General features: G+C 45.4%; 2 protein-coding genes across 2 annotated transcripts in view; both read left to right on the top strand.

Annotated features, from left to right (window-relative positions):
* Nucleotides 1–14,483, top strand: part of LOC120955475 (DNA topoisomerase 2) — a 197,370-nt gene that overhangs the window by 124,449 nt on the left and 58,438 nt on the right. The gene's annotated exons all lie outside the window — the stretch shown is intronic.
* On the top strand, nucleotides 7,840–10,137 carry LOC120957114 (rac GTPase-activating protein 1). Its single transcript, XM_040379123.2, has one exon. The coding sequence runs from the start codon at nucleotides 7,984–7,986 to the stop codon at nucleotides 9,922–9,924; it is 1,941 nt and encodes a 646-aa protein (XP_040235057.2). The 5' UTR covers nucleotides 7,840–7,983; the 3' UTR covers nucleotides 9,925–10,137.

The following is a 14,483-nucleotide window of genomic DNA, read 5'->3' as shown; positions in this document are numbered from 1 at the left end:
AGAAAAACAAACCCCCCTAGCCAGGGAATTAGAAAGAGGGGGAGAGACGATGGAAATAGATGTGACTGTGGTGGTGATTCCGGTGTCGTGTAGGATTTATCGAGAATTTCACGTGCCGCACGATGCGAGCGGTTCAACAATGAAATCATGTTTTATTGTTCTTGTGCGCATACCGTACTGGCAAACGTGACTTTTGCTAAGAAAAGGGGGAACACAGGGAAGGAAATGAGAAATGGGAAATGGTAGCATTACGCGTGTAGGTGTTTTCTACGGAAGCGCTTAGCGTTTTTGGGTTAACGGTATAAAATTAAATCGTTCGTTGAAACGCTGAGCAATGCTCTTCTGCAAAGGGAAAGCAATTTGTCTGTGATTGGTGTTTCGTTTAGATGAAGATGTTATGCAACGGTAAAGCATAATTTTGACGGTACAGTACAGTACAGTAAGAATTTCACCATACATTAAAATTTTAGTAAGAGAAGCACTCTAACGATAACATAAAACTTTCATGTGGCTTGAAGCATTGATAATAAATAGATTTGGAGTTGAAGAGATCCCATTTTGGATGGAGTATTATAGGGCTTAAATGAAACAAGCAGAACGGATGCATAAAACATGCGTAACGTATAATATCTCCAAAATATGAAATTGCTCGCCTAGTTACATTACGCCTAAAAGTATGCAAATACAAGGTTTTCTTTATTTTCCACGAATGTCACGCATATTGGATGGTTTAGCACGGAACACCGTTTAACATCAGTAATATTTATTATTATAGTTATATAATATTAAAAATATTATTTAGGAATATTCGCAATATTAACATAAGCAATATTAAAATAATTTTAAAATCAAGCGTTTAGCCGCACAAATTGAAAATAACATATTGCATACCTTCAGGCGTAAAAGACAAACTGACGAAGATGTAGAAGTATTCTGAAAACGATTGTTTGTAAAACGTTTAATATTCTTCAGCTTTGATTGTTTGAAGTCCAAAATATGTTTATGATAAATTTAACATTCAGAAGAACAAAGTCTTGAATTTCACGCCTTTAACGCCTGTTCCTTAAATATAGGACAACTACTTCGGCTGCACTTTACTCCGTTCGGCTTCAAACTTCCGTTCAAACCGTTTTAAACACTGTGAAATGGAGCAATTCTATATAAAACGGTAAAGCTTGCGTGCAGTAGACACACTTTTTTCGCTCTCCCAGCGCGCTGACCTTGGCAAATTCACCCGGTTCAGTTGATGCACTTGGCTTGCAAACCGAGCGGAAGCAGGTCACCAACGCTAACAGAAGCACGAAAGAGCAGAAAAGAAAATGATAACAAAAAAGAAATAGTCAAACCAAAAAAAAAACATACAACAAATTTCCATCATTCCCAATGCAACATAAGTTTGATGCTTTCATTTTTATTTTTTTCGTCTGCGACCGCTTCGTTGCATTGCATGCGCCGCAGTCCTGGGCGGTGTAGACACGAACCACGCAAATAAGGATGGAGAGTGTGAAAAATTCATTCAAATTAATTCATTTTATGCGCGCCTCCGTCTGACACTCTGGCTTTTTGTGTTTGTGCTCAGCCGTGTGCTCGTTGGGGCACACCCCGGTCGAGTGGGTGTCGCCGCAAGAAGGAAGGCCCTCGTCGACTCACTGCGGTGACTTTCGGTGACTTGTTTTTCGTCCTTGAGCTGAGAGTTTGATCACTCAAGACAGAGAGAGAGAGGCGGAGAGCGCGCACGTGGAAATAAGGAAAGAAAGTTTCCCTTTTTCCCCGCAACGCAACGAGAAGCGGTGGTTGATCATGGGCGAAAGCAATGTTTTCTTAAGGCTTATCCTTATCCCGGTGCTTCGCAGGCGTCCCTCAAACGAAAACGCAACGCAAACACTCACACAATCCCCGATAACTTGTTGTCAATAGGACGAGAGAGCAGGGAATAGAAATCTTATTCAAAAGCCCGTTTGAATCACAGCCAAGGTAAGGCTTGATGGCTGGATGGAAACACCATCGGCATAATGATGGCGCTTAGCTCCACCAGCCGAGGAGGACGATGATGATGATGATGTTGTAGCAATCAAGCGACAGCAAATTGGTTTGTTGTACAGGCACAAACCTGTGCGCAGTAAGGCAGTGCTGTCCAGCCGCAGTACAGGTGGTCGCATCTAAATTGTTCATCTGGTTTTATTTCCTGCCTTTCGGTATTGTTAGCAACAGGACACAAAAAAGGGTTGCCCTCTGGCGTGGTGATGGTGCTAAAGAAAACGTGTAGAATTTCTTAAAAACAATCTAAAGCACAACTGCTGCTGAACAGCTGAATGAATATGCAATGAGCGCAAACTGGTCGTGCTCGTGACGGACCAGCAACCAGCCCAGAGAAGCAGCTGTACGAAGCGCCAGCGATTGCGATTATGATAAACTCCAACACTAACAAGGCCGCTTTACTATCTCCTGCCCCATCATGCCCCATGCCCCCTGCACTACTGTCGTGCTCTCTTATTAAAGGAACAAACTCATCCAAACTTGCCCCCTTGCCACGGCTTTCGTGGCTTGTTTTTGGGATCATTTTGTCGAACTCCAAGCCCATCCCCCCATAGTCCCTCAAAAACCGAACCGGAACCGGCCAAAAATATTAGGAAGCACATTAACACACCCGTCGGCCGCTCGGAGCTTGCCGTCGGAACGGTGGACTGAACGAGGGCGAACAGCCAAGCTAATCACTGCGAAGGGTCGTACCGTATCTTCATTACCATCCGAAAAGGCAATTATTTGATACTGAAGTAATGCACCCAACCGGGTCAGGACCGTAGCGTGGTAGGTGGTTGGGAAAGTTTTATGGGAAATAATTTACCATGCAACTTCCTGGTAAATGATCACAATGCTGCCGATCTCGCGTGCTCGTGGTTTGGCGGTTCACGGCTGCACCAGTTGACGACGCGGGGTAACCTTAATCCGTGCAACACGCTGCTGTTCAAACGCCCAAACCCTTTTGGCTGCCGTAGCGCAGACGTGTCGAACGTCGGAATGTGCACGACCCCCCCCCCCCCCTCCCTAGTCTTCCATCCCTGGCCCAGACAATCCATGCCATGGTGGAAAAGCCACGATCTCTGTTGACCTTTAGCATGGCTCACGTTTATGCGCCCAGTGTCATGATTTATGCGTCCGGATCCGGTGCGCCCGGGCCAGCTCACAAACACGGTGTGTGTGTGTATGTGTGTGTGTGAGAGAGAGAGAGAGGGAGTCCTCGCGTGGGTTTGAAACGACATTGGTACGGTGTCCGGTTCCAAGCGAAAGTGCACCGGATGCAGAAGGTGCAGAACGCAATGTTGGCTAACCCTGGGATGCGAAAGGAATGGGTTGCGCACCATGCCGGATTCGCCTTTTCCCACGCTTCGCGTGTGGGAGACGTGCGGTGTGCTGCGAGTTGGACGAACCGGGTCCGGGACAAAGCGAGAGTCGTGACAAACGAGAACGAGAATGAGAACAATGCTGCTGCATACAGTCGTACGCTTGTGCCGTCTGTGGAGCACTATGCAACAATTGTATTAAAGGAGTTGAGGGATATTTGGACAAAATTTAATTGGTTTCATGGTACAAGCATTTCAATATGCTTGTTCATATTTAAATGAGTGCCTTTAAGAGTGGCCTGTTTAAAGAAGGTTGATAAACACGTAATAAAATATCCTTAAGAAAGAATGTTTAAATGGATAATAATCTACAAATATATTGCAAAGTCGAAACAAATGCATTGTAAAATTTAAACAAATATGATGCAAAGTGTTTTCTCCTAATCTGCATTCTTCACAGTTGCATGGATATAACAAACGCCTAAAAGTATGCAAAGTTTATTACATTTTTTTGTTCGCTAAATTATTGTTCTGCAGATTAAAATAAAGACAATTAGATCAATTTTAAACATGATTAAAATATTACGCAGTCCAGTAAAGCTTATTTTTTTTTTATTCAGAAAGGACAATAACAATAACAAAATTATATAAATTACGACCGATTATGTTTAATATGTTGCCTACTTTCGGGCGTTGCACGGCTCTTGTGGAGCAAATGGTGTATTAGCTTAAAAAAATCCTTTTGCATAAATTTAGGCGTTTTGGAGACTATTGTAAGCGTAATGGGCAGCGAATCTCAAATTAAGATTCAAACCTGCGTTAATTTGTACCACTATGCAGGTAATGCCGGCGTTCTATTAAACATCATCCACTGTTGCAGTAAGCTCATCCCATGACGCTTATTAAGGCACAAAGACACAATTGCCGGTCCAAATTACACAAAGTAGATAATGGTGGTGGTACCATGGTGGATCCGTTGTACGGTTTAAAGGAGCAAGCTACGAGTGGGTGGGTGTGTTGTGTTCGTGGTGGTCTTTTTGTTTTCAATAATCTTGTAACACTTTGTAGCTTGTAGCTTTGCATCGCCAGACCTTAATGGCGTTGAGGAAATGTTTATACAATCTGTACTGATTAAAGGAGTTTTTTTAGCTAATTTGTCGTTTTGTGAGCTACCAGTCTTGGTACATTCTTTGACTAGTTATGTTTCAAATGACACAGAATAGCTATAATGGCGACAGGTATAAAGGCTCATCTATTCGATTCGCTCTCTTTTTGGGACAATAAAATATGTTATTGTACCTAGCTATATGTCTTGTTATGATTAGACCTGATGGGAGGTAAAATTTGAGTTGGGTAAAAATCTTATTTTTCCCCGATTCATTCAAAAAATTCAACAACTCGTTTGCCGGATTTGTCCCATCTAGCAGTGCAGCCAGAATCGAGGTAAATCCACCACAACAAAACCAACCCAACAGCCAGCTACATTAAAGCCTGCACCCGTGCACACGAGCCTATTAAAATGCATTCCGAGCAGTGTCTCGCGCCGTACGGCCGTACTACCTGAGCCATGGCGCAGCCGTGCCACACTGCAGAGGCTGTATTTATGTCAAGGTTCAACGAAACAGGGTAACGATTTGCACTCTCTTTATACACCCGGTGACCCCGGTCACCCTATAATCGCTGGTTCAATCTGGCGCCGTCGTTTCGGAAGCTGCAACTTTGCATCAAACACGCGTCTGGATGGCACAAAACGGGAGAAAAGGGGAAAACTTTTAACAGCTTTTAACTTTGACCCGTTCAAGGTTGGTGATTTTTTCCGGTTATTTTAAATGGGAATGCAATTGAGAAAAAAACTGTTTAATGGTACATTGGTGCGAATGTTTTTGACCCTTGTTGAGGTTTTTTTATTAAAGGTACTCTTTTAAAGCATCATGAATAGGAGAAAAATGCTATTAAAGATTCAATTGTGCCAGAGATGTCAATTGGTATTCGTGCAGTACAGAAATAGTAGCTGATCAATAGCAAATGCCATCAATATTTTTACGCAAATTTTTAGGATGAAAAAGGTTTTCAACCATTTTTTCATTTATATCCTTCTCCAGCATGAAACAAATTTCTTCTTCAGTGGAACATAAATTCTTGCTTCTTTTATACAGAAGGAACGTCTTCGGCCTTATTGCCTGGTATAAAATCTGTTTTAAAGATTCGCGTTTTTCGGCATTCCATTTAAGAAGGGTCAAATCATATGTCATTTAAAGGTAAGGGTTATCTTTAAAATCACACAAAAATAACCCTCATGGGTCATGGGCCCTATGTGTAATTTCAACAGTTTTATCTCTCCAAACACCTTGTAGAGCACCTGGGTGGCATAGGAGCATTCAATCGGGATTGAGATTGAGCCCCATATCCTCCAATGCTAAGTACCTAATCAAATCAAACACATCAAACGCTTACCGATAGCGTCGTTGCATCGTTTTTCGTGTTTTATTCTGCGAACCTTTTTCTAGGCCGTAAAATTCGGTCGAATTCGTGTTTTATTCGATGCTATAAATAGTAAAGACAACTTGAAGCTTTTTAGAACCATTTGTTTGATATAAATAATGCAAGGCATCTAAAACCAAAACATATTTTGACACGCGCACAAAAAACCTGTTGGATTAAAACAAACCAAAAACAAAAAAATCCATAAAACTAATTTTGCTCCAGTCTGGGTTTTTTTAAAGGCCACCAAACGTGTCTGTTTGCGTGAACCTTCTTCTTTCGCAATTCATCAAAACAGAACAAACGAACAAATAGCTCGTTTGTTACTTTCTACGCGCTAAAGTGCCTTCAAGTGCCAAGTTCTGGGTGAAAAATAAGAATCATTTTTTGCCCACCCATTCGCCCGTCAGCCGCCGGATGTGGTCAGCCAGAACCCCGAAGTCGCCCTCGAGCCAACGAAGAGAGCTGGTGGAACTTTTACCCTCAAAAATAAATATTTTCTTGCCCTAGCCGGCAAGCAAAGGTAAGAGCGATAAAGCTGACCACGAAGATGACGAGGATGATGATGATGATGGGATTCCTGGGGGAACATCGTGACCAATCTCGCTGCTAGGCACGTTTCTTGCGGTACGATTAATTGTGCCTAATGAAGCCAACTGTCCCCGTGACGGATGAGGAACGCTTACTGGCAAGCAGTGCAGTGTAAGAGCAGAATATAATTATGCTATTAATTTCTTCTCCCTATCCGGCCGGGCATGGCCAAACATTGCTCGAGCAATTTCCTCCCCAGAAGACTTCACACCGTCGTCGGGGTGCTTGTGTTGAGATATGACTCTTTTTATGCAAAGAAATGTACTGCAAACATATTTGTAGAGTCATTTTTAACCCTCTTTACTCACAGCTCACACTTTTCCTCGGTAAAACATGCTGCATTGTAGTGTAAAAGTGTTCAAACGCTTATCAACTTCGTTGGAGCATTCTAAAATTATGATCGAGAGTATGTGAAGTTCTATACAGAAAAAAGAGCGAACCACACTCCTTCCCTTCTACCCAACTCATGCCAGAGCTCGTTTAAAAGCGTTCGATCGTAAAACTATCCACACTTCCTTTCAACCCGCTGTTTGGATTGGGTTACGCGGTACTACGTGTAGTTTTTTTTACGACCTACCATCATTGGATAAGTGCTTTACGGGCTTTTGTCGATGTTTTACGACGTGTCGATGATAGAAGTTTTTCATCTCTCTCTCTCTCTCTCTCTCTCTCTCTCTCTATCTCTCTCTCTCTCTCTCACTCTTTCGCGCGAGAACTTTCACTTGCAACAACAGGTCCAACCCTTCACGGGGAAGTGCATTTTTCTGGGCAAATGTTGTTGCTGTTGCACCACGTATATGGGTTCATTCTTGCTGTGTGTGGGATAACCAAGTACACAGCAATAATGCTCTTTGAGAACTAACAAGCTACGACAGGCCCTTAGCGTTCGAGTGGAACCGCAACGTGGGCATGGCTTAATGGTTACAATATAATAGAAGAGGGAGTTTTAAAGCTTTTCTTCAGCTTACGAACAGGTTTAACGTTATTATCATTAGATAAAAACCTTCTAATTGGATTTATTTTCCAACAAACGAGCTTATAACCTTAAAATAACAAAAATTGTTCTGGTTGCATTCGCTTTCAGCGACACTTTTTGGAAAAACGGATATAACTGACATTGGTTAAAATTCAAATTTAACGGCTTATGAACGGCTTTTAACCAAACAAAAGGCCTTTTGAGTTTATTCTTTTAAAAATTGAATAACACAGAAAAAAATGTATAGAATAAACAATAAACATAATAACAGAAGACTTTCAACTGTCTAATTCATAAAAACATTTGAAAATAATTCATAATTCAAAACACAACGTTCACGACACGAGGGGTAGAACACCACCGCAACGCGATCAATCGCAGCCGCCTGCTCCGGCGTTGACAGCTGATCGGCCCGTTTGACAGCTACACCAACCGTCAACACGGCTCCGTAACGGTCGGCGGCGGCGGCTAAATATTCGAAACGAGCGGCCGCTTCCGTGCCATTGTGTGTGCTGTCCGTCCCGTCAGAAGGACGCGTTCCCCGTAAGTTTTGTATTCATAACGGAAAATCACCCACCGAATGGTGGTGCACCGATGGTTGTAGTGATGGAGTTGTCTCTGGTGGCTCAATTCGATGAGCTTCGGCGTTCGTGCGATGTGCTGCTGGACGGGACGGCCGAGGTGGAGTTTCTGCGCTTCGTCCAGCTGCAGGACGAGTGCCGGATGCAGTGGCTGAAGTCGATCGAGGAAGCCAAGCGCCTGCAGCGCGAGTTGGACAATGCGCTGCGCAGCATCACCAACCTCGAGTCGAAGCTGTTCCACGCCCGCAAGCTGCTCGAGACGGAAACGAAGGCCCGCCGGCACGCGGAACACGAGCGCGACACGATGGAGCGCAAGATGATGGCCGTGTGCGAGATCGTGCGGAACGAGCAGACGCTGCGGGACGAGACGCGCGAACAGTTGGCCGTGTTTGCGACGGAACCGAGGCGCCGATCGCGCCACGCCGGGCACGATGACCGTGAAATGACGGGCGGCGGAGGAGGCGGGGGCGTGGACAACGATATCAACTCCACCGGGTCGTTCCTGGTGGACCTGTCGCTGACGCAATCGGAGGACGACTTCCTGGAGCCGCTGAAACTGCAGGCGAAGCGCAAATCGTGGAAGAAGCACCGTCCGTCGTACAACAACAACGCCAGCTTCAAGATGCCACAGGAGCCAACAAAGCGCGTGATGGAAATCAGCACGACAGCGAACGCGATGGAACCGCGCACGGAGGGTGAGATCATCGCACACGCCAAGGTAACGGTACCGACCGGACCGGACGGTGGACCGATACAGGCCGAATCGACCTTCCGCACGATGGCACCGCAAAGACAGCCTGCGGTCGTGACGAGCTGCGCATCGTCCAACTCGACCGCCGCAACCGTCGTGAACGTACCGACGGCTGCAACACCAACGGCGCCGGAAAAGCACCACGAGCCCATGAGGACGGTCATCCAGCGCCAGCACGACCTCGTCAGCCGTACCCTCATCAGCTCGGTTACGTGCAACCAGTGCCAGCAGCGCATTCGCTTCGGCAACAGCAGTCTGCGGTGCCGCGAATGTAAGGCCATGTTCCATGCGTACTGTCGCGAAAAGATATCGTTCCCGTGCGTACCGCAGTCGCAAACGAAGAACGGACGTCGCGGCACAGCCAGCACAGCCACGCCCAACGGTGGCCCGCAGACACCGCAAGCTGCCGGTGCCATCAGCTGTCTCGACGATTACTGTCCCTCGTCCAGCCCGCGCATCCCGGCACTGATCGTGCACTGCGTGAGCGAGATCGAAAACCGCGGCCTGACCGAGGTCGGCCTGTACCGGCTGTCCGGCTCGGAGCGGGAGGTGCGTGCGCTGAAGGAAAAGTTCCTGCACGGCAAAACCATCCCGACGCTCGGCCAGATCGACGTGAACGTGCTGTGCAGCTGCATCAAGGACTTTTTGCGCACGCTGCGCGAACCGCTCATCCCGAACGCGCTGCTGGGCGAGTTTAGCAGCGCCGTGTCTGGCGCCACCAGCCCCAATGGTGGCCAGCGCATGCGGCAACAGCTCTGCCAGCTGATCGAGCGTCTGCCGGCGCCGAACCGCGACACGCTTGCCTTTCTGATGCTTCACTTCCAGCGCGTCGCCCAATCGGAAGCGGCCAAGATGCCGATCGACAATCTGGCGCGCGTGTTCGCCCCAACGATCGTCGGCTACACCCGGGCCGATCTGGACATGAACGAGATGTGTGCGGAAACGTACGTCCAGTTTAGCATCGTGCAGGCGATGCTGCACATCTCCACCGACTACTGGAGCCAGTTCATCATGCTGCAGCCAGTCGACCAGGGTGGTGACGGGGGCAACATGGGCGCACCGACGCCGAGGCGCGGTGGTGCGGGCGATTTGATGATGCAATCGCTCTCGAAGGATCGGCGCATGGAGACGCCGATATTGCGCCGGCCGCGCAAGGACAGGAAGTATTATGCGACACCGCCGTATAAGACGTCGAAAGATTAATCAAAGCGAGCGACCGCGCCGCACGGGCTTAGTTATATAGTTACTTAAATTAACCTTTATTATATAGTTACTGATGAACCATTTTTCTCTGTACTTTCCTCTTATCCCCGATCGAGGGTGTATAAACTTGTTGTTCCATCCACATTTTTGATTAATAAAAAAGAAAGCAATTCACTAACCACAACAAACCGAAAGGGATGTAATCGAATGAGCAATTTAACACTTCAGTCCAATATATCACTATAGATTTAGAATTATCACCAGTTCGAAGAGATTAGCGAATTTGAGAAATAGGAAAACATTGAACCTACACGATGCATCGCCTAATTTTAAGCTCGTTTTTATGAATTAGGTAATTTGCCGTAGTACATAGAACCGTATGCACACCAAATACGATATAGTGTGAGCAAACAGAACAGTTTTTAAATGGCATTCTTATTGAAAATGAAGCAAACATGTGAAAGCTAACAAAACTTATCTAATTTCTACGTCTCGCGAGATCGCAATCAAGCTACAAATTACAGTTTTGTTAGTTAGTTAGTTATTCTTTTTTTTACTTTTGTGTGTACTGATTAACACAATTTTTTTTACCAAAAATTATACTAAAACCCTTAAAAGCCTTTTCGAGACATATATGACTTATGATAGAAGCAATTTATCAAGTTGAACGAAATTTACTTTCTACGTTTAACATTGTATGCATAAAAATATACATTTTTCTATGAAATACTTTTAATAATTCGCAATATTACAGAAAATGTCCAACAAATAGTTTAACAAAATAGCCTCAAACCCTTGTACATACGGTCTGCCATCCCTAGAGAGTATAGAAACTCAGAAGAACTCACTTAACTTCAACTTGAAAAATTAATCATCATTCAACCACTGACACTGGTTCTGCCATCCCCAACCATCGACTTGCCCTTGATAACCCTCAAAAGCCAAACAGCGATCACTCGTGTATCGTAAAAGAGTTTGATTAATTTGCTCGATACGTTACTCGAATTATTACTCCTTTTTCCTTCAGCAGCACTTCGAGATCGTTTTATCATCATTCGTCGAAGGACACACGACGAACACACCCGCCAACATTCCATGGCGATGACCACCGGCCGTTCGGTCGTTCGTTCGTTCGTTTTTTTTTTTAATTCCTACGTGGTATTTGATCCTTGGAACGTTCCAATTTGATATCCTGTCGACACAACCTTCCCAAGCGTCCGGCAGAAAAGAGAAGAAGCGAAAAAACTACAATTGATCGACCAATAGCAGCTGGTCGAACCTTCCCAACGCTCTGTTGTCCCCCGGAGCAAAAGAGAAGATTGGCTAAATTAGAAGAATATAATCTCAGCGGGATATGATTCAATTTGTTTTCATCAACAACTTCCACGGTTCAATAGACACCACAGCACCACCACACCCGGTTTGCCGGTCAAAGAATCATTTTCCTTTCCCCACAGACGGAACAAAGTTCCTAAACAATGTGTGTGTGCCATGGCTCTCGATGTCACCCTCCCCATCCACAACCGGTATAGATTGTGGGCCGAAGAATTACTTACGCAGCGGAGTCGTCGTCCCACAAGTGATAAATTTTTGATGAAATTGGAAATAGAACGGTTTTTGCTCCGGGGTTTCTCCGTTCCGTTTGCGAGCGGAACACGGCGAGACACGGTGCGAGTCCGGTTAGCCCAAACACAGGCATAGGCATTGGCATTGGTGGCACGTGGAAGATGCGGAAGGATTGGGAAAGGATACTTGGTCTAATTTAATTACGTATGTCCTTAATTAGCGGCAACCGGAGGAATGCTGCAAAGCTAATTCGTCACTTTGGCACTAACTTTGGGTTTCGTGCGACACATAGCAGTGGCCGGTCCCAATTTGGATATGTGTTGGGTGTGTGTATGTATGTTCTTTTTTTCTTCCCTCATTACGCCATCCGATAACTTTCGTCCACTGAATGAAGTCCTCATTTACGATTCATCAATGGTTAAATTAGACGTGGGAGGGTTTATACAGCAGCAGCAGCAGTGTGACTTCAACGGGGCAATCGACACGTTTGATAAATTAATTATCCCTTCATCCCAAACCGAAGCACACGAAAATGCGATATTCGAGGAAAAAGTGCAAATACCCTCCCCTTCAAGGGCGTAGAGCGGATTGTTATCCTTTCGGTGTGTCCCACGGGTGTGTCGGGTGAATGAGTCTCTGCCGACATCCTCCTCGGTTAGGTTATCACACCTAGATGGAAATTTTCACACATTAGAGGGTACTAGAATTAGCGATGGATCTTAGAATTATTGAATTTAATTTTAACATTGTATCACTTGTACTTGGTTGTCAAATGATTCCATATTAACAGGGTACCAGGGTGTGGGACGGTCTTGGATGACTTAGGAGAGTATAGTTTCGTCCAGGAAACTCGTATATTGTTTGAATAGATTAACGGCTTTTTGGACTTCAGGAAGGGTCGATGGTCTATGGATCCTACGAAGCAGGACTACGTGAAGTATCTTGGATTCCAGGATTCCACATACAAGACTGACTATCATTCGCTAGATTCTTCAAAATTTCTCAGTTCCTCAAAGACAGATTAGAGTGATTGTCCGGTGTCGGATGAATGACATGACCAGCTGCACTTAACGCTAGCGAGCCTTTGAGTGCACTCTAGGGCAGTGCTCTAAAACCTTTTTAGGTTCGCGGATCACTTGGTTTTGAAAATACATTTGCCGCGGCCCACATCGATTAAGGGCATGCATTTTGTAGACTTAGCTCAACGTTTTTGATCAAAAATATGTTTTTATCTTATTCTAAACATGCCTGTTTAATACTTTATCTTGACTGTGGGAAAAAATGCACTATCTGTATAGAAATTAGCTTTTCTTCTTCAAAAATAAATTGTTCAGCGGACCACATCTGTTAACGCCACGGACCACAGGTTGAAGACCACTGTTCTAGGGCACTATTTTTTAGCAAAAAACCGGAGTCGACTCCGATCCGACTCCGATAAATTCGGAATCGACTCCGGAAGGTAGGTCCGCGCTGCAATATCCAGACGTCTCCGGACGATTTCGAACGACTCCGAACGACTCCGAACGACTCTGGACGACTCCAGACGACTCCAGACGACTCCAACTCCGGGTGATTCCAAAGGACTCTAGGTGACTCCGACGACTCTGACGACTTCGAACGACTGCGGACGACTCCGGGCGACTCTGGACGATTCCAAACGACTCCGGACGACTAAAAACGACTCCGGACGACTCAGAATGACTCCGGACGACTCCGGGCGGATCTAGTGGTTCCATTTTGCCGGGGTCGGAATCAGACAATAGTTGTGATTCTGTTTAATATGCAACTTGTGATTCGTAAACATCTATATGAGCGCTAGAATTGATTTTTCATTATTAAACTGGCCTTCTAATGGGACCGGGACTTCCTGTAACAATCTTGTTGAAGTCTTTCATAGTTCCAAACTAGTTTGCGGGATAAGTTACTCGTAACCAAAGAACAAAGATGCCTTGATGTTGCGAATGTCCTTTCTGTCCTAAATGGACATAGGACAAACTTTGCAATATTATTTTCAACTCTCAATAAACTAGTAAAAAAATATGATAAAATGTTTAAAAAAGGGAACACACACACAGTACTTTAAACCCTTTCAAACCCTTCCTATGCAGGACAGGCAAAACAAATTCCTATACCTCCTTCTACGAAGGTCACGATGTTGCGATGAGAACGATTTGTTCTACAGCGCGATACGTTTCAGTGGCGCGCTAATCAGAATCTGCCATCCGCTCCGCTTTTTTTTCTTCGTACACTTTCGTGCAGTAAACTTTCAACATTAATCTTACCACAGCCGGATATGGTGGTGCTGGCGGGAGAAGATTTGATTTTACCGTGCCGAGCTTTCCCCAACTTCCGGCTGGGTCAGAAAGGAAAACATCACCGTTATTCTTCTCCCATTTACCCCGTTTAAACTGCCTCATCGCCATCATCTACAGTGCAGAAAATGTGTTCTTGTATTTTTTCCTTCTTCCTCTTCTTTGCTGCTGCATCCGAGGACTGACCCGACTCCCGGGAACGACTTGCTAATCCATCCCCGTCATCTAACGTTTCACCCCTGGTGATAATCTCGGAGCCATCGGAGCGCTTCACGGTAGCCCACGGTTATTACTAGCCGGTCGGTCGGTCGGTCGGGTGGTCGTAGAACAATATCCTCCCTGACAGAACCTGCCAGCCGACGAAAGCCCTAGCGAAAGCGTTCTGTGTCACTAAAGCAAGCGGAACGGGGAAGAAAAAAAAACACACACAGTAAAAGGTAACCCAAGTCCTTCGTGGAACAAGGCCAACCCTCGGCTGAAGAATGTTGGACGCGGGAATTTCCTTTCCCCGTAACGACCCCGCCCGCTCGGTCGGCATGACAGCGAGAGCCGCATAGAATATCACCCCCCAGCCGTCACGAATGGTTCTGCAGCGCGGCCACCGTTGCGGCATGTCTTCAAATTAATCTTGAAATAAAAATAGATTGCAGACTAAATTGGTCCGGAAGTGTTTTATAATCT

This window comes from Anopheles coluzzii, chromosome 3 (assembly GCF_943734685.1).
Source record: "Anopheles coluzzii chromosome 3, AcolN3, whole genome shotgun sequence".
In the NCBI taxonomy this organism is placed as follows: Eukaryota; Metazoa; Arthropoda; class Insecta; order Diptera; family Culicidae; genus Anopheles; species Anopheles coluzzii.
Note: the sequence above shows the minus strand (reverse complement) of the source record. Positions and strands in the feature narration are given on the sequence as shown.